General features: G+C 41.0%; 1 protein-coding gene across 7 annotated transcripts in view; it reads left to right on the top strand.

The window, feature by feature from the left end:
• The window catches only part of PRDM5 (PR/SET domain 5), a 275,642-nt gene that overhangs the window by 115,806 nt on the left and 140,314 nt on the right, over window positions 1-19,522 (top strand). For all 7 annotated transcript variants that reach the window (XM_044270343.1, XM_044270578.1, XM_044270496.1 and 4 more), the window contains 3 exons: window positions 5,583-5,667; window positions 6,140-6,297; window positions 16,904-16,997. In XM_044270343.1, coding sequence (XP_044126278.1) covers window positions 5,583-5,667; window positions 6,140-6,297; window positions 16,904-16,997 — 337 coding nt within the window. The remainder of the gene's footprint in view (window positions 1-5,582; window positions 5,668-6,139; window positions 6,298-16,903; window positions 16,998-19,522) is intronic.

The following is a 19,522-nucleotide window of genomic DNA, read 5'->3' as shown; positions in this document are numbered from 1 at the left end:
CATGAACCCTCACACTACATAATACTCTTTTGGAATTATGTAATATTTACCTTATACAAATACCATATTACTCCACAGAAAAGCTACATTTTCAGATTTGTAATGAGATCTCCTGATTACAATTGTGTGCCTTCAAATTGTGCATAGCAAATTGTGGCATTCATTGAGTTTCCTGTTTCAGGCTACAAGGCTGCCAGATGTGGGAACAAAGCTTTAGTAAACCATGTACTCAAGAGTGTTACATTTCTTTTTATCCAATTTACACTATTTACTTTGACTACACATCCCACTTCACAGTGTGATCCATAGACATAAACAGACCACTTCGCTCTCCAATTGGTTTAATTGCACTGTCTTTGATGGGACAAACTATTCACTTGAGTGTTTATTAACTGTATGAAACAAGGATGGCTTATGTGCCAGTGCCATCAGTTGATTAATGTTTGGTATTGTTAGAGGGCGGTTTTATCTAATGCAGGACATTTTGTTTCCCTTTTATGCTCTTTTACTAGAGTTTGTTATTTTTAGTTTTCAATTTCTATTCAGCTTTGCAAATGTAAGATAAAGGACCCCATATAAAGATAATTTTTTATAAATTTAACAAATAGGACCAGTGCAGTGGGGAACTCGCTTGTTTCTTGTGAATGTAGCTGTGCTAGGTTTATAGCAATTAATGGGGTTAAAAAATAAACTATTCTGTAACCTTATACAGAGAGTGAGCGCCTATAGTGCTTACATTTTCCAATATAAATACTGTCAAAATTTTGCTGATATCAGCAGTTTCCTTGGAAGTGATGGCGGAAGAGGAGGCAGAGAGGTCTTACAGCTGTATTCTTAATACATTATGAATTAAAGGGGTTTGGAGACTTTAATACCGATGAGCTATCCTCAGGATAGGTCATCAATATCTGATTGACGGGTCCTAGTTGTCGGCTGTTTGAGAAGGCAGCGGAGCTCGTAGTACCCCCACTGTTTTCTCACAGATTTCCTATTCCAGTAATGACGTTCATGACGAAGTCTAGATGCAGTCCAGCCCCACTGAAGTGAATGGGACTGAGCGTAATACCAAGCCACTATACCAGGGATCAGCAACCTTCGTCACTCCAACTGCTGTGAAATTGCAACTCCCAGCATGCACTCTTACTCATCTGTTCTTGAAACTCCCATAGAAATGAAAAGAGGATTCTGGGAGTTGTAGTTTCTGAACAGCTGGAGTGCTGGAGGTTGCTGATCCTTGTGCTATACTGTACTGTATTATGTATGGCACTTTGCTTGGTGAGCAGGGAGAAGGCTGTGGTGCTCACAGAAGCGCTGCTGCTTTCTCAAACAGCTGATTGCGGGGGTCCCAGGTGTCGGACCCCCACCAATCAGATACTGATGGCAATTGGGAAAATGCACACAGCTATCGGTAAAAAGCATGAAATGGTGAAAAGGGAATAAGCTGCTACCAGACACCTCGTGAACCGACTCATCTCACCGATGTAACAAGGACTGGGTATGCTGAAATGTAATCTTCTCTCCCCCAACATCTGCTATCAGGGTCAAGAGGAACCCATAAACATTAGATGGTTGGCTGATATCACTTAAATGAGACAGTTTGGATGGCATTCATCTAATATAGAAGGTCTGCATTAATGAGGTTGTCTCATGAAAAAAATTCTACGCATTTCAAAGTAGCATCTGAATACTTTGTAATTGTTTGTCATTATAAATTGATTACAGCCACTGAGTTATTCACTGAAATCTACAGTGGGGCAAAAAAGTATTTAGTCAGCCACCAATTATGCAAGTTCTCCCAATTAAAAAGATGAGAGAGGCCTGTAATTTTCATCATAGGTACACTTCAACTATGAGAGACAGAATGGGGGGAAAGAATACAGGAAATCACATTGTAGGATTTCTAATGAATTCATTGGTAAATTCCTCAGTAAAATAAGTATTTGGTCACCTACAAACAAGCAAGATTTTTGGCTCTCACAGACCTGTAACTTCTTCTTTAAGAGGCTCCTCTGTCCTCCACTCGTTACCTGTATTACCGGCACCTGTGTTTGAACTTGTTATCAGTATAAAAGACACCAGTCCACAACCTCAAACTGTCACACTCCAAACTCCACTATTGCCAAGACCAAAGAGCTGTCGAAGGACACCAGAAACAAAATTGTAGACCTGCACCAGGCTGGGAAGACTGAATCTGCAATAGGCAAGCAGCTTGGTGTGAAGAAATCAACTGTGGGAGCAATTATTAGAAAATGGAAGACATACAAAACCACTGATAATCTCCCTCGATCTGGGGCTCCACGCAAGATCTCACCCCGTGGGGTCAAAATGATCACAAGAACGGTGAGAAAAATCCCATAACCACATGGGGAGACCTAGTGAATGACCTGCAGAGAGCTGTAGCACACTACGCCGCCAGGGACGCAGACATGTCCCCCTGCTTAAGCCAATACATGTCTCGGCCCGTCTGAAGTTTGCTAGAGAGCATTTGGATGATCCAGAAGAGGATTGGGAGAATGTCATATGGTCAGATGAAACCAAAGTAGAACTTTTTGGTAAAAACTCAACTCGTCGTGTTTGGAGGAGAAAGAATGCTGAGTTGCATCCAAAGAACACCATACCTACTGTGAAGCATAGGGGTGGAAACATTATGCTTTGGGGCTGTTTTTCTGCAAAGGGACCAGGACGACTGATCCGTGTAAGGGAAAGAATGAATGGGGCCATCTATCGGGAGATTTTGAGTGAAAACCTCCTTACATCAGCAAGGGCATTGAAGAAGAAACGTGGCTGGGTCTTTCAGCATGTCAATGATCCCTAACACACTGCCCGGGCAACGAAGGAGTGGCTTCGTAAGAGGCATTTCAAGGTCCTGGAGTGGCCAAGCCAGTCTCCATATCTCAACCCCATAGAATACCTTTGGAGGGAGTTGAAAGTGCGTGTTGCCCAGCGACAGCCCAAAAAAATAACTGCACTAGAGGAGATCTGCATGGAGGAATGGGCAAAAATACCAGCAACAGTGTGTGAAAACCTTGTGAAGACTTACAGAAAACATTTGACCTCTGTACTTGCCAACAAAGGGTGCATAATAAAGTATTGAGATGAACTTTTGTTATTGACCAAATATTTATTTTCCACCATAATTTGCAAATACATTCTTTAAAAAAAAGGCAATGTGATTTTCTGGATTTTTTTTCTCTCATTATGTCTCATAGTTGAGGTAAATCTATGATGAAAAATTACAGGCCTCTCATCTTTTTAAGAGGGAGAAATTGCACAATTGGTGGCTGACTAAATACTTTTTTCCTTCTCTGTATCTGTATTGCGCCACTTAATCCTTGCTCTTTTCGAATTTCTCTGTCCAGCTCACTGAAGTGGATGCACATGCTCAGTTCCATCATTCAACTGTCCCCAGCTGTACTGTTAGGAGAGGGCCTCAGCAGTAAGGACACCCCCCCCCCCTAAGAAAGGACACCCACCCTTAGAAAGGATACACACCCTGAGCAACTGAATGGAGCTCTAGGTCCATGTAAAATATGGGGATGCTTATTGCATTGTTAGTGAGTGTCCTATCTGATTTTCATTTTTTACATGAATCACATGCGATAACTCTTTTAAGTAGGAAGTCAGCTTACCTATAACTATAATGTTGGTGTTATGGTGGGGGAAGCTGGAGTACACGTAGCAAATCCACTCAACACATGAAGAAAACACAAACCTCCTGCAGATGTTGGTATAATTGACTTAAATTAAGGACAAAAACAAGTGTGTAACATGCAAGAATTCGGTGGAACTATCCCTCTTGGGGAGAGAGCACCTTAAACCGGATGTTAACATTCCACTTGTCAATATGATGTGTCTCTATACAGTCTCAGGGAAAAGGAATAATGGTTGGCATTATGGGTCCCGGTGCTCAGTAATGGGGTGGTTTCCTAGTAATAGTGTTATAAAATATCACGGCACTCAGAGGAAATGTAAGTTGCTTTTCGGTTTTTATTTCATCCACAAGTATTTTTTACCATGCCCACGCAGTCTCACACTGTCAGCACTGATTGGACCCTGCCAAAGTTTGTAGGGACATACTAAAAAGACAAAAGGGATGGTAATTCCCAGCTGTCAATGTATTTATACATTTCTAAGAAGAATAACAGGGGACCCACCCAATGAAGTATTTACTAATATTTATATTAGGAAGGCCAACAGGTCCTCCTTAAATATACATGGTGTTAGGCTGGTTAGTGCCCACCACCTCTTATCTTCTCCCAGTGGGAACAACCTCCAGAGGTTTTAACTTCCTTCCTGTGACCTTCCTTCCGCGGTCCATGCCACTCACCTTCCCTTCCCTTTCCTTCCTACAGTCAGGCTCAGTTGCCGGCAGCACAGCTCCACTCAGTCCACGTAGGCGGGGGATGCTTTGTGCTTGCTATCCCTCCCTCCCCCTGTAGGGTGTGCCGTCTCCTCCTCTGGCTCTTAAAGAGCCAGTATTCCTGCATCTCAGTCTTCCCCAACCAGTGGCTGGCTACCTAGGGGTATATTAGACAGCTTTCCATGTGGGAAAGTGTCTGAGCATTAGGTTCTAATAGTCTAGTTTCCTGCTAAGGTGCATCATTGATGTTTTGCCCGTCTGTGTACTGACCTCTGCCTGTCTCTTGATTTGACTGTTTGTTGCCTGACTTGACCCCTGTCTGTCCCTCATACTGATCCTGAGCTTCCTGCCATGACCATATGATAAATTGCACAAACTTTGTCTGCCCTGACCTTAGCTTATCCCTGACTACAGTTTTTCCTGACCAGTCAGTGCTTTGCATCAGTGTCTCTTGACGCCTGTGGCTCAGCAGTTTACTGAATAGAGACTACTCCAGGAGGTAGTGGCTTTGTGATTCCCCTGCAGTGGAGTCCAGATCATACTGAGAATGTATATGGATGTTTTTTAAATATCCCCTTTAAATTAAAAGTTAGTAGGCTTTTATTCACAAGTTTTCACAAGTTTTACTATATTTGATATACTATAGTTTTGAAACTATGTTTGTTGAAATTTTGAATTCTTAGTTAAATTGGTATTACGATTTCAGCAAATACAGTAAAGTTTATTGTATAATGCAACAGTTTTGGTTCCTCATGGACTTCAAGACCTCGGCTTGCTATTGTTCAGTGGGGACCATCACTTTTTTCTTCCAGTCAGTGATGGACATTCCAGGACACAGGAAAATTACAAGATGCAGGTATGATTACTGTACTTGTAAGGAGCCACGCACTTGTGTGTCCCTCACATGACAGGACAGATTTTTTAGCACCTGGAAGTTAACAATGAAGATGCTTACTGAATGACAGCAAGCAGAGATCTTGAAAACCTTGAAGAATTGATACAGAAAGCGTAATGTAAAATTGCACTTTCACCTTTAATTTTTTTAAACCCTAACACCCTCTTTTCTATCTTATTATTTAAGTGTTCTGTATTTAGATATGTTGGAGGAAGCGGCAGCCATGTGAGGGATCAGATCCGTTTTTAGAGAGGAATCTCCAGCACTTTGTACTTGCAGTGTGAGAACAATCACATTTTTAATTATCGTTGAACACTCATTTTGCAGGTTCATGAGATCTATGAGTGTCAGGACTGCGACAAGAAATTTATATCCGCTAACCAGCTTAGACGCCATATGATAACCCATTCAGGTAAAACCATAGACCGTATATATATTGCTTTATAATGTGCTGCGTATGTATTGCTTTGCAACAGCCTGGAGAGAATCCATATTTCTGTATAGTACTGTGGCTGAGGATGAGAAAAACCGTATTTTGGAAGATTATTGCTCTTGAAATTCCTTGTGTTATCCATAAAACGCATTGCTCATCTTCCAACTTATAATCTTGTAGTAAGGCTTCTTTGAAGTCATTCTCTTTTGATTTAAGCTAGTTAATGCGATGTCGGTTTGGGAAGATTATTGTGAAGAATGTGGCAGTGTCTCGCTATTCCATCCGCTATGAACCATCATGTTAAAAAGGGCATTAGATGCTTCTAATTGGTTAATCTTAATTGGACTGACTTAAATGCAACAGTCTCTCCAGAGCAGACTCTGTTTGCCTTTCATCTTCTACCTCCTTTTCAATGAACAACAGATTACATGTCCCCAATCATTTTCTGCAGAGAAGCGCCCCTACACCTGCGAGGTTTGCTGTAAGTCCTTCAAACGACTTGATCAAGTGACCGCACACAAAATAATCCACAGCGAGGACAAGCCTTACCAGTGCAAGCTCTGCGGGAAAGGATTTGCCCACAGAAATGTTTACAAGAATCACAAGAAGGTAAAGAAGCACCGCTGGTAATTTACAGCCTTTGATGTTTTATGTTAATATGCCGAAAATGAGCATGTTTATAAGGAGATAATAGATCACACATGTCATACAACACGGAATCTGTGCAAGAAGAACAAACAGTCATATATGTTACAAATCAACAGCAACAAATGCACAACTTATATTTGCTTTATTATATTTAGAGATGAGCGATTCTTCCAAGGTTCCTCTTGGATGCGCTGAATTTTTCAAAAAGTTTGGTTTGGAACTAATACATTCGGACCAGAACCAAAGTTGCTCCAATTGCCCTGGAAATTGGTATATAACCTCCTCTAGTCCTGTAAAACTTTGGTAATGAAAAAAAAATAATACTGTCTGATACAGCGTCAGGTTAACTATCTTCTTTTATCTTTGCCTCCGCAAACCGCGGTTATTGCTTGGCCGCAACTGACTGCAATTTCCTCCTGCCTGCTGGTGACAGAACACTTATTTATGCGCTGGGCGCTGTTTTACAAGATTCATCCAAATCAAACCAGAAAAGATGTGGGTTTGATTTGGTGCCTAAAAAATCTGAGATTCGGAACGAATCTCCAAATCTGCAAATAGATTCGCTCATCTCTAATTATATTGAAAGAGAAATCAGGTTATGTTGGGAGTCAGTCCGCTTGTTACTCCCAGTAAGTTTTACTTAAAAGGGCATTTCCATCCACAAGATACACCATAAATATTTATTAGGTATGAGTTCCACCTTTGGGCTCTTACCTCCATAATGGGGCCCCGTCGTACTCGACCAGAAATGGAGTGGTGGCCATGCAGCACACACGACTATCTTCAGAATTGATATTGATGTGAATGGAGAGAGACATACATGTGCAACCACCTCTCCATTCCTACCTGGGTGAAATAGGGTCTCTTTCTGGAGAAAGTAGTGGGTCCCATAAGGGGGTGTATCCTGTAGATATGCCATAAATGTCACACATTAATTTTCCTTTAGGAACCACGCATGCAGCTGTGTTGTGACTCCAATTTGTATGTAGCCATTAAAGGGATCCCATCCTGTAGCATGGGGCCTCTGGCATACCTTTGCATGCCTCCAATTTTATACAGAGGCATATGGAATTGTGTACAAATCCAACAGAAGAAGAATTGTCCCATGCTCCACCAGAAGCCACATGTATATTGGTTTTATAGTACAGAATATACCATACACAATGGCTCCAACAAAGCCTGTACTGCAGTTTATGGAGGCTGTTCATCTCCATGGACTGTCCATGCATACAGCTCTTTCATTGCAGTGAGGTTCTGTTTTCTGACACCATGCTACCTCTATTTTATCTTTGGAAAGCAAAGATTTTGGGCAGGCAATGACAATGATAGTGCAGGAAAACTGCAGAGATCACCACTGAAGATAAACAAAATTATTAAAGGGATTCTGTCACCTCGTTTTCGGTTATAGAGCTGCGGACATGCACGGCTAGATCGACGCTAGCATGTCCGCAATATACCGGTCCTATAGGGCTGTGTCCTTTTGTTTTGTTTAAAAAATGATTTTAGAGATATGTAAATGAGCCTTGTAAGGTGACCAAGGGGCTATACGAACCTTCCTGGTGCCCAGCCACACCCCCCCTGTGAAGGAGCCCAGCACCGCCTATGTCCTCCGAATCTCCTCCTTTCATCACAGTTAGATTGCCGTAATCTCGCAAATTTATTTGTGACGTATTGTGTTCAAAATCTGCTATTTCCCGGCTGCAGAGAGCCTGTATAATGATGTAGAACACTGTGCCTTGCAGAAACATGCATAGGGAATCTGCTGTGGTAGTGAAATAGTCACTTTGCATCTAATGATATGCTGCATAATTAAAGGGAGGATGTCAATAAAATGTGCTGCACTGGGAACCATTAAACCAAAAGCTTGCCTAGTGCCTACCCTAAATCCACAAATTAACTTCATTAAATGGATAGTATCATTAAACGGTTTGTCCGGACGGTTTAAAAAAAAATAATTCTAAGTGTCAGAATGGCTTAAAATCCTAAAAGAAGTCACATTCACTTCACTGATCCCTGCTGCTCCTCTTATGATGCTTCCCAGGTCCCTTGCCAGTCTCTTGGATACTCAAATGAAATGCTGCCATCCAGCCAATCACTGGTTGCAGTACTGACCTGCCTGATTGGCTGAGTAGGAACATTTTTTGTGTTGAAAGGGACCAGAAACCCAGCAGAAGACTCAGGAAGCATCGACATGGGAATGGCAGGGAACTGGTGAGTATGACTTTTTTGTATTTGTTATACCATTTTGACCTTTTTTAAAGGATAATTTTACCAGCCTCAAATCCTTTTTCCCAGTTGATGGGTTTCTTACACTATTAGTCTGTTACTATGAATTAATGTTTTCTTTTACGTCATCATTTTAGAAAATTGACTTTTTGTTTGGCGTTAGTGATGTGCACAGATAACGATTTTATTTAGTGTAGAAGAAAACATGTAGTCCAGAAAGATTTTTGCCTAGTTTATCACTTTGCCTATTTAGAACCAAATGAATACACGTTTTATGCATCTGTTTTTCATTTATAGCATTTGCAATAAAGACACATTTGGCCTGCTTTTGATGCAAACAATATCAGTGAGCGCGTTGTACAGACATTTTTCGTCTGATATAACTCTATTCCTTTACTTTACTCAACTTCTTGACGTAGGTTCACACTAGTTCTTAAACTTTAACCCAGAATTTCTAATGTATTGCTAAGGCTGGACATAGCCTTAAGTGCAAGTTTAAATGGATCACAGTCAAGAAATAGCCATGCAATCACACTGCAAATAAGGGCTCATGCACAGGGCTAAGTCGTCGGCATGGAGCCTGTACGGTAGTGCTTAGCGGATGTGATCGCCATGATCCATATGCACATAGAGAGTAAGAGAAATTCTTCCCTACAAGCAATGTGGATGCTGCCACAGTTTTTCTTCTTTGCATACAGTCGTACAGAGGTATATTGCTTACTCTGTACACATGTATTTTCCAATTAATCTCATCTTTTGATACAACATGGGTATATGTAGGTAAAGATAACATTATGACTAGTGATTGACGAACATCTTACGGGACGGTTCGCAAACGCGATCAAATGTTCGCAAACTGCAAGTTTGCGGCGGGTCCCATTCATTTTAATGGCAGGCGAACCTGAAAAACCTTCAGCTCATATTTGCAGCCAAGAAATAATTACTGTATTTTCCTGCGTATAAGACTACTTTTTAACACATGAAAATCTTCTCAAAAGTCAGGGGTCGTCTTATACACCGGGTGTCGTCTTATATGCCGGTATACAGCGTGCTGAAACTTACTTCCTAGCCGGATGGGGAGAAGCTGTCCTTCTCCAGCTTCAGGGACAGGCGCCCTCTAGCTGAGCCACCATGCGATGCATCCCGGCTAGCCGCTCCTGAAGCAGCCCCCTCTCCCTGTTCTCAGTGGTTTTCTCATGCCGGCAGTTTCACATTGCGGACTACCGCTCAGATCGTCTTGAAGACAGGGAGGGCTGGGCAGGCAGGGAGAGCTGACCCACCCAATCCAAGCAGGCTTTGTATGCAGTGTGCATGCCGTGATTGGCTGGTTGTTGTATACTGGGTTGGATTGGCGATTCTGAGGGAAGGCAGGGGGAAGCAGGAGCATCTGAACTTCAGCCAATTCTAATGTTGGAATGGTGGATCTCTAATGAAGTTTGGTGTGCGTCTTATCTGTGGTGAAAAAACGGAGTCTATCTGGGGAACAGATACATGTGGTGGTGAATATAGTACAGCACCAGTATCTGTACCTGTACATACAGTACAGCACCAGTATCTGCATCGGTTGATACAGTATAGCACCAGTACATACAGTACAGTATACAAATGGCTAACAGTTAAGACCCCATCATGGCTCTACCAGCAAGAAGAAAGAAATATGAAGCCAGTTTCAAACTGAACATAACTGCGCCGCTGCAAGACAATATGGAGTAACAGAAAAGATGGTTCGGGACTGGAAAGCAAATGAAAAAGCATTAAAGAGTATGCCAAGGGGTAAGTGTGCATTAAGCAGAGGCACCCCACATTGGCCAGAACTCGAAAAACATGTAACAGACATGGTGAATGAGCATTGCCAAAACTGTTATGTAGTGACATGAAATAAAATACATTTGTTTGCACTTCAGTGGGCCAAATCTAACCCAGATCACAGCAACAGATCTAAGGCCACTGCATCCTGGTTTACTAGATTCTTGGAAAGGCATAATATGGTATTGAGGCAAAAGACGAAAGTTGCACAACAATTACCTGCAGATCTTGATGCCAAAGTAAATAGCGTTGGAAGAAGGGTAGTCTTATATGGCAAGTATAGCCCAAACCCTATATTTTAACTGGAAAGGTGGGGGTCGTCTTATACGCCCAGTCGCTGGAAAATATGGTACCAGAAGTGCACAAATAGTCCCACAACATGGACAGTGACATACCAGATGTATTATTTGAATTTGCTATCTCCATTCATTACTTTTTTCAATGCGAAATATTGGCAATATAATTTTCACGTACGCGCATGCGCAAATGCACTATACAGTACCCAAATGCACTATAAAGAAAATATATTGGTATATAACACCCCGCTTCAATCGGTTTTTTTGGGGGCGACTGGTCTATCACGCCAGTTATAATTATTTTTTCCAATTCCGTTTGTCACTGTGTGTAGCAGAGGGAACGCAGCAAAACAGCAAACAAATGCTGCTGTACCCAAATACACTATAAAGAAAGTATATTATTGGTATATAACACCCCACTTCTATCAGTTTTTTTGGGGGGCGACTGTTATATCACACCAGTTATAATTATTTTTTCTAATTGCGTTTGACACTTTGTAGCTGCAGTATCGCAGCAGAACCGCACACAACTGCTGCACAATATAAATCCACTATAATATACTTTCTATGTTACAAAGTATATTATAAGTGTAATACACCCCTCTGTACTGCACACCTATCAATACTACACCTATACCAGTCCTTTAAAGGACTTTTGTGTCCCTATTAGCTAGCGTTTGGTGTCCCTAACTATCTGTCCCTGCTCCACACTGCAACCTCTCCCTACACTGGCAAAACACTGAATGTAAAATGGCGGCCAGATCAGGTTTATTTATAAGGTGAGGGGTATGTCCATGTGCTGAAACATCTCAATTGGCTGTCCTGTACCACCTGATGGATGTGTCATGGGTCAAAGTTCTTCACAATGTAAAAGAATATGGCGGACGCGAATATCTCCATATGTTCGCATGTTTGGCAAATCGCAAACGCGCAAAGATCGCCGCGAACCAACCGCCGGGCGAACTGCAAGGCCATCTCTAATTATGACAGCCTTTTCAAACAAACCTTTACACAGCCAGATAATCACTAACAAGCGTTCACATGAGTGTTATGTCCCCATATACTGTATAACAGCTTCCCCCTGCCTCCCTGCATTGCTTGTAGCATGCTGAGAGTTAGGGGGGAGAGCTCACTGACAACACTGGCCATGCTGATCAGTGAGCATAAACTTAAGGGGACTATCAAACAGTAATTTTTATATGGATTGTATAAAGCCAATGACAAATGTGTATGCAGTTAAGTAGATAAAATTGTTTACTGGTTAGGTTGCCAGGGTGATGGACTTATAAACTGCAAAAAGGGTTTATGAGAAAAGGATAGCATGCCTATGGTTATGTGGAGTGATTGCAAAGTGCCTTTACTGAGTGAGAGAGTCTGGGAGTACTACTACTTCCAACATTGCTCCTAACTAAATATACTGCCTGTGAAATACCTCTGAATTATGCTATTGCTGCTGCCTGTACTGCAACCCTCATCATCAACTCAGTAAAGAGACTTTGTTTGCTGCAACCAATGGGACTGGTTATTGACTCCACTATACATCCACTGGCCCCTAGACCTGCAATCCTGCCTTGCATCCTGCATCTAATTAACATCAAGGGAACCCTAATTACCAGGAGTCCCAATACCAGGATGTGCCCTGAAGGATGAAAGGGTGCGTCCTCCAGTCACTTCACGGCCCTTGGTAGCGCTAAATTTGGGATTGCTACTGAGAACTGGAAGTACTACTACCCCTCTCAGGACACAAACACCACTCATACCTTCCTCACTGTGCCTCCCCTGCGGCTCTCTGCACACATAGTCAAAGGGGCTTAACCTTATCCACGTGGAATCTGGGGCAAATGAGTGACATTATTTATTTGCCATGGATTAAAATCCATGCAGAAACTTTCCCATGGATGGATTTGGGGTTGTGAAAGCCACATTCAGTTGCATTGGCAGTGGATTGTCATCAGATTTCAAAAGGGGATCGAAACTGAAGTCTTGATCAAATCTGACGCATGTGAATATAACCTAAGAGTATGTTCACGCAAAATGGAAAAATTAAAGATTTTTGTGGCAAATATTTTTATGCAGATTATCACAGATTTTGTTGCAGATTTGTTATGGATGGATTTAAAATTTGTTAAAATCTCACCCAGTTCGATGTTACTGTAATAGGCTCTGGATTTTTTGCCTCCAAAACTGGATGGGAAATGTTCAGCTGTATCCTCCATGTCTGAACATACCCTAAATTTTGTGTTTTTATAAGGCTCATAGTTTTCGTTTCATTGTATAAGTACGTGGATCCTGCGTCTATAGGCTCCTGAAATGTGACGTTTATCTGTTTGTAGGTAAACTTTCACTCTGAGATGCTTTCTGTATTAACATTTAACACAATGTAGTATGTATAAAAGCTTCATACCCAGTCCTAAAATATTTATACATGATTATTTTCTATACCAACCATAGAAAAAGAGTGCATAGGAGATTGCAGATGCGTATTTGCAGCTTTATAGTGCAATGATATGCATGGGTTGGGTCGTGCATTGTAGCTCATCCTCTTTTGGGGTTCCAAGTATACAATATTGATGACCTATCCTCAGAAGAGCTGCAGCCCCTTCCTAGGCCAGTGATGTCACGGTCATCAGTCCCATGTCCTATGTGCAGCTTAGTCCCATTCAAGTGAATGTGCCTGAGCTGCAATTCCAAGCACAACCACTATGCAATGTATGGCGCTGTTATGTGAGGAGAACCCGAGCACCGCTGCCTCATTAATAAGCTAATTGGTAGGGGTGCTGGGAGTCAGACCCTGACAGATTTAATACTGATGACCTATCTTGAGGACTGGCCATCAATATTGCAGCTAAACAATATTATTAAATTGTTTAGATGCAATACTAAACACAGCCTTTCTGCAGGGAAGTGGGGGGATAGGGAGTGGGGATCCTAGATCCGAAGTCGCTTCGCTGAAGCGGTCAGTTATTCACGAGACTTTGCTTAATAAATTCGATATTTGTTTTTAAACTGAAAAAACTGTTGGATCCGAACCCGATCGGCTTCAGTTAGGACTTGTACCTCAGAGCTGAATTTGGATCCAAGTTTTAAACAGTTTTTTTCAGTACTCAATTCAAATTAGGCTACTTTCACTCTATCGCTTTGACTTTCCGTTTGTGAGATCCGTTGAGGGCTCTCACAAGCGGTCCAAAACGGATCAGTTTTGCCCTAATACATTCTGACTGGAAAAGGATCCGCTCAGAATGCATCAGTTTGCCTCCATTCAGTCTCCATTCCACTCTGGAGGCGGACACTAAAACGCTGCCTGCCTGACGAAGCGGAGCCAAACGGATCCGTCCTGGCATGCAATGTAAGTCAATGAGGACGGATCCGTTTTCTCTGACACAATCTGGCACAATAGAAAACGGATCCGTCCTCCATTGACCTTCAATGGTGTTCAAGACGGATCGGTCATGGCTATATAAGACATAATATAACCGGATCCATTCATTCATGCAGTTGTATTATTGTATTGGAAGCGTTTTTGCAGATCTATGACTGAACCGCAAAAAACGCTAGTGTGAAAGTAGCCTAATAGGATTGATAATAATTTGTAGTGACAAAATGGTGACTTAGGCCTCATGGACACGGCCGTTGTTTTGGTCCGCATCCGAGCCGCAGTTTTGGTGGCTCGGATGCGGAACCATTCACTTCAATAGGGCCGCAAAAGCTGTGCGCATCCGTTGCTCCGTTCCGTGGCCCCGCCCAAAAAAATATAACATGTCCTATTCTTGTCCGCGCTTTGCGGACAAGAATAGACAGTTATATTAAGGCTGTCTGTGGTGTTTCGCAAATTGCGGAACGCACACAGACGCCATCCGTGTTTGCGGGCCGCAAAACACTCAACGGTCGTGTGCATGAGGCCTTACGGTCATATAAATTTTTCATAATAGTTTAGAAAACATGCTTACATATTTTACTGCTGCCTTTTTCTGTATTGAGTTAATGGAGCCAAAAGGTCCCAAACTCATGGGTAGGGTGTTCTGAGGATAGGAAAATTGGGTTGGAGAAGTGCTGCTAACCTATAGACATACCATCACTCGACTAGTATCAGTAATGACAAGCGTTCTGTTAGTGGCATGGGTTTTCTTGGCATACTTTTAGATGGTACTTTGATGCTGCACTCGTTTATTCTTTGATCCCTAGTTCCTATCATTTTCTCCGTTTCCCACACCTTGTAATACAGAACTTCCCAGGCTTTCTAATAAGTGGACCGTTGCAGAGGGTCAGTTCAGCCAAGCGCATGGCTAATGATAATTGTTTTCTTCTGCAGCCTTTGTGTCTATATCTGCTTGCCACATATCCAACAGCTGTGCAAAGAGAGGCTACTGAAGTCATGGAGGCAGTTTCTTCCATGGTAGGGAGAGGTTCACCTTTGTCTGAGATATGCTATGAGATTCTTACACATCAGATGCTTCTGTACGCCATATGGAAAAGAATTGCAAGATGATTTCTTCCTATGGTATAGAAGTAGTCATACATCATGCATCTGCTGGTGTTTTACTGTTTCTTAGCCTGGAAACCTGCATTATCCTGACAAAAAGTCTACTGTTCTATTTGAATAAACCTATTCTATTACATAGTGATTGATATCTACAATAACATGTCAGATATATAGTGACAGTTATGAAGTCCTCTCAACAGACAATTCTTATGACTTAATTTCCTCTGAAATGTTACCATGACTGATGTATGCATTCAAGTAGATCTATTATCTATCTCATATCTATCTAGTCTATCTTCTATCTATTATCTATCTCATATCTATCTATCTATCTATCTATCTATCTATCAATCATCTATCTATCATCTATCATTTATCTATCATCTATCTATCTATCTATCTATCTATCTATCTATCTATCGTCTATCTATCATTTATCTATCTATCAATCATCTATCATCTATCTATCATCTATCTATCTATCTATCTATCTATCTATCTATCTATCTTCTAACTATTATCTATCTCATATCTATCTATCTCATATCTATCTATCTATCTATCATCTATCTATCTATCTATCAATCATCTATCATTCATCTATCTATCATCTATCATCTATCTATCTATCTATCTATCTATCTATCTATCTTCTAACTATTATCTATCTCATATCTATCTATCTCATATCTATCTATCTATCTATCATCTATCTATCTATCTATCTATCAATCATCTATCATTCATCTATCTATCATCTATCATCTATCTATCTATCTATCTATCTATCTATCTATCTATCTATCTATCTATCTATCATCTATCTAGTCTATCTTATAAATTATATATATATTTGTAGTCTATATCTATCTATCTATCTATCATCTATCTAGTCTATCTCATAAATATATATTTGTAGTCTATATCTATCAATCAATCTATCTATCTATCTATCTCTATTCGATGTGAGTATACAGTTTGTAAATACAGTGTTTCAGCCTGTATAGTAACAATGCAATGTAATGTTTAACCCCACTTATAATTTCGTGTCCATGTTGTCAGATAATCCAAGATATAAATACTATTCAGAATGTGCTACTGTTCGTGTTTTATGTTCTTAAGTAAAACAGATGGAAAATCATAAAATAATAACATTTATTAAAGGGGCTGTCCATTTTGAACTGTTTTCTGCCAGGAGGTTCCCCAGTGACTAGCTAATGACAGGGTGTCCTTCTGCTATCACCCCATAAGGTCAGAATCTATCACTGGGGTAAACACATGAGAAAGAGTCATAGTCCGGCACAGAGAAGAGTGGAGGATTACATCCTTGCAGTAACCTTGTTAATAAAGCACCTACTGCTCTCTTCTCTCCATATTTCCTAATATGATATATGGAGATCGGACTGTTCAAACACTTTGTTTTAAAATATGTATGTTTGTTACTTGCCATGACCAGAAAAAGTTAATATTATGCTATGATATTCTAGTTTTTTTTTATGATTTGTGTCCTATTTGTGTTTCTTTTTTACCTGAATTATTCTGTATGCATTTCAAGAATGGACAAATTATCATAGTAATCACGATTCTTTATGAGACTGTTAAATCTAGATATTGTGAAATGTTTCCGGAACCTCTCTTTAGTCTTCCCAAATCCTATTTTGTAAGGGTTACTTGTTTCCTCTGTTATCATTGTAATTAGGCTTAATTAATTTGCGTGATCTTTTTACCCAGACCCTTCTCTTTTTTACCCTCTTTACAGACACATTCAGAGGAGAGACCATTCCAGTGCGAGGAATGTAAGGCTTTGTTCCGCACTCCCTTCTCACTGCAAAGGCACCTGCTAATACACAACAGTAAGTGTTAATTTAAGGGCAAAAGGACACCATTAATTTACATGTGTATATCTTCTTTTCTTTTAACCTGATTGGAATTGCTCTCTTCTCTTACCCCATTTATTACTGAAAGTAAAAAAGATTAATTACATGGCATAATGGGAAATAACAATGTGGAATAAAGCAGCAGGCTTTAACTGAAGACATGGCCAAAGGACGAAGAATGGACGGACCTTTCTGCCTTATTCCTCTCAATGCTGGTATTTGCTTTAGTCAGGGAAAGCACATTGAATATCATGGGATGTGTGGTTCATTCAGCTGTGTCACTGTAACAATAGAGGGAACACTTCCCAAATAAGCTGTAACTGATACATTTAGGATGGATTTTTCACTCATTTTCCTCAAATGCATTTCTTCATGTAGCCACGGGTTTTGGAACAATATAACATTTTGATGGCCATCATTGTGGGAAAAACATTTCTTTTAGGCCTCATGCACACGACAGTTGTTTTTCTCGGCCTCCGTTCCGTTTGTTTTTTTGCGGATAGGATGGGAACCCATTCATTTCAATGGGTCAGCAAAAAAATGCTGATAGTTCATCCGTTTGTGTTCCGCGTCCGTTGTCCCTGTTTCCCTTCAGCAAAAAAAATTGTGCATGTCCTACTTTTTTCACATTTGCGGACAAGGATAGGCATTTATTACAAGGGATCTGTGGAAAAAAACGGATCCTCCAAAACAAACGGATGCCGCATCCGTATTTTTTTGCGGACGCACCATTTGAGGACGCAAAAAACAACTGTCGTGTGCATGAGGCCTTGCAATGACGTTTTATGCTTGTTCCACACAGATATGGCAGACGTCTAACCTATTTTGGAGTGTCTGACAATTCAGGAACATCCTTCTCATTTTGATGAGTACATTTTTTAAAAATATTGTCCTGATTAAACTTGGAACTACACGTTTCATATCTCCCTAGTGTGACTGCACTGACCTCTAAGCCATGAGATTTCAAAATTTTTCCTTCCTTTATATATTCAGACATGGGGGGTCATTTATGAAAAGATATACGCCACTTTTTGGCATATATCTTTTGCAGATTGTAGAGCAAAGGTTATTTGCGCTGCAATCAGCGACTTTCATGTGGAGTGGGCCGGCAGGCCTGTCTCATTTATCATTTTCTACGCCTGTCTTAATGGTCTAAATCTACCCCACCAAGGGAGCTGGCATAGATTTACAAAAGTGTAAAGTCCGCCTAAGTTATGTAGAAGCTGGTGCCTTTGCATACCTTAGGTGAATGAACCGCCAGCGCAGGAGGGACGAAGACCGGCGTCTAAATTGCTGGTCTTCATAAATGTCCCCCATGGCTAAAATTAAAGCAGTCTTATTTTAGAAGCATGACAAATGTGAAAGCCTTCAACAGCGCCCCCTATTGTAAAGTGGCCATGCTCAGATCAGACTGACCATAGACCCTATAGGGATATTTGCCAGTTGGAAAATGCCCAGGGGGCCACCCGATCCCTCCTCTTGGCCTCTGGCTGGGTACATAATGACCTGATGCTCTCAGCATTAATAAATGTAGAAGCATCAGGTACTTGTGCAACTGTCCGCTAGTCTCAGGTGCCCTGCTGGATTCAACTGCATTGCTGTCCTTGGGACAATGATACAGTTAAATACTGTAGTGAGGGTGGCAGTATTTTGTGCTGCACTGTGGTATTTGGTTCTGTTAGGTAGTATTTTGTGCTGCACTATGGTATTGCTGGCCATTGACTTCTGTTTTCCATTTCTACTTGTTTTCTGCCAGTTTGGACCTGCCTACAACATTGGGCCACATTTAGTTTTTTTCCCAGTTCCCAGTCCTCCTCTGGCTGTGTCTGGTTACTGCAGTGCTGCCATTTACCACACATTGTACAGAGATGTGATATTTCGGCTAAAGCGGCTCTTGAAAACATCTGATTAGCGGGGTTGCCAGGAGTCAGATCCCCACTGACCCGATATTGATGCCCTAACCCAGGGATAGCTCATCAATAGTAAACTCCTGTAAAACCCTTTGAATACAGAAATAAAAGAGTATCCATTAAGTGGTGCTGCAATTTAATAATACCACATTGGTAATCTCTGGTTCAGCAACATACGTCACTCCTTGTGCATTTCTTTTAATATTATTTTTTTATCACTCAGTGAGCTCAACTGTTTCCATAATCCTAACCATTCAATTACAGCCCGGAAGCATCGGCCACCTGGATTGGGGTCAGAGGACCTCCATTCTTCAGAGAGGGTGCAGATCTTAGAGGTGGGACCCACATCTATCAGACATTTATGGCAAATCTTGTGACTATGCAATACATGTCTAAGATGAGAATGCCCCTATAATGAGACAGCATAGAATAATATTTTGTATTAGCCCTTACATAAAGGAGTTTGCTAGAGGGACAGATGCCCTTGAACACATACCCCATTTATAAGCTATGTCATATGAGTAGGAATCACTGTAAAGTTTCTGCTCATATGAATATGTGACAGCAAATGTTCATTACTTCATTACAGTC

This window comes from Bufo gargarizans, chromosome 1, assembly GCF_014858855.1.
Source record: "Bufo gargarizans isolate SCDJY-AF-19 chromosome 1, ASM1485885v1, whole genome shotgun sequence".
Taxonomy (NCBI): domain Eukaryota; kingdom Metazoa; phylum Chordata; class Amphibia; order Anura; family Bufonidae; genus Bufo; species Bufo gargarizans.
This window is presented reverse-complemented; position numbering and strand designations above follow the sequence as displayed.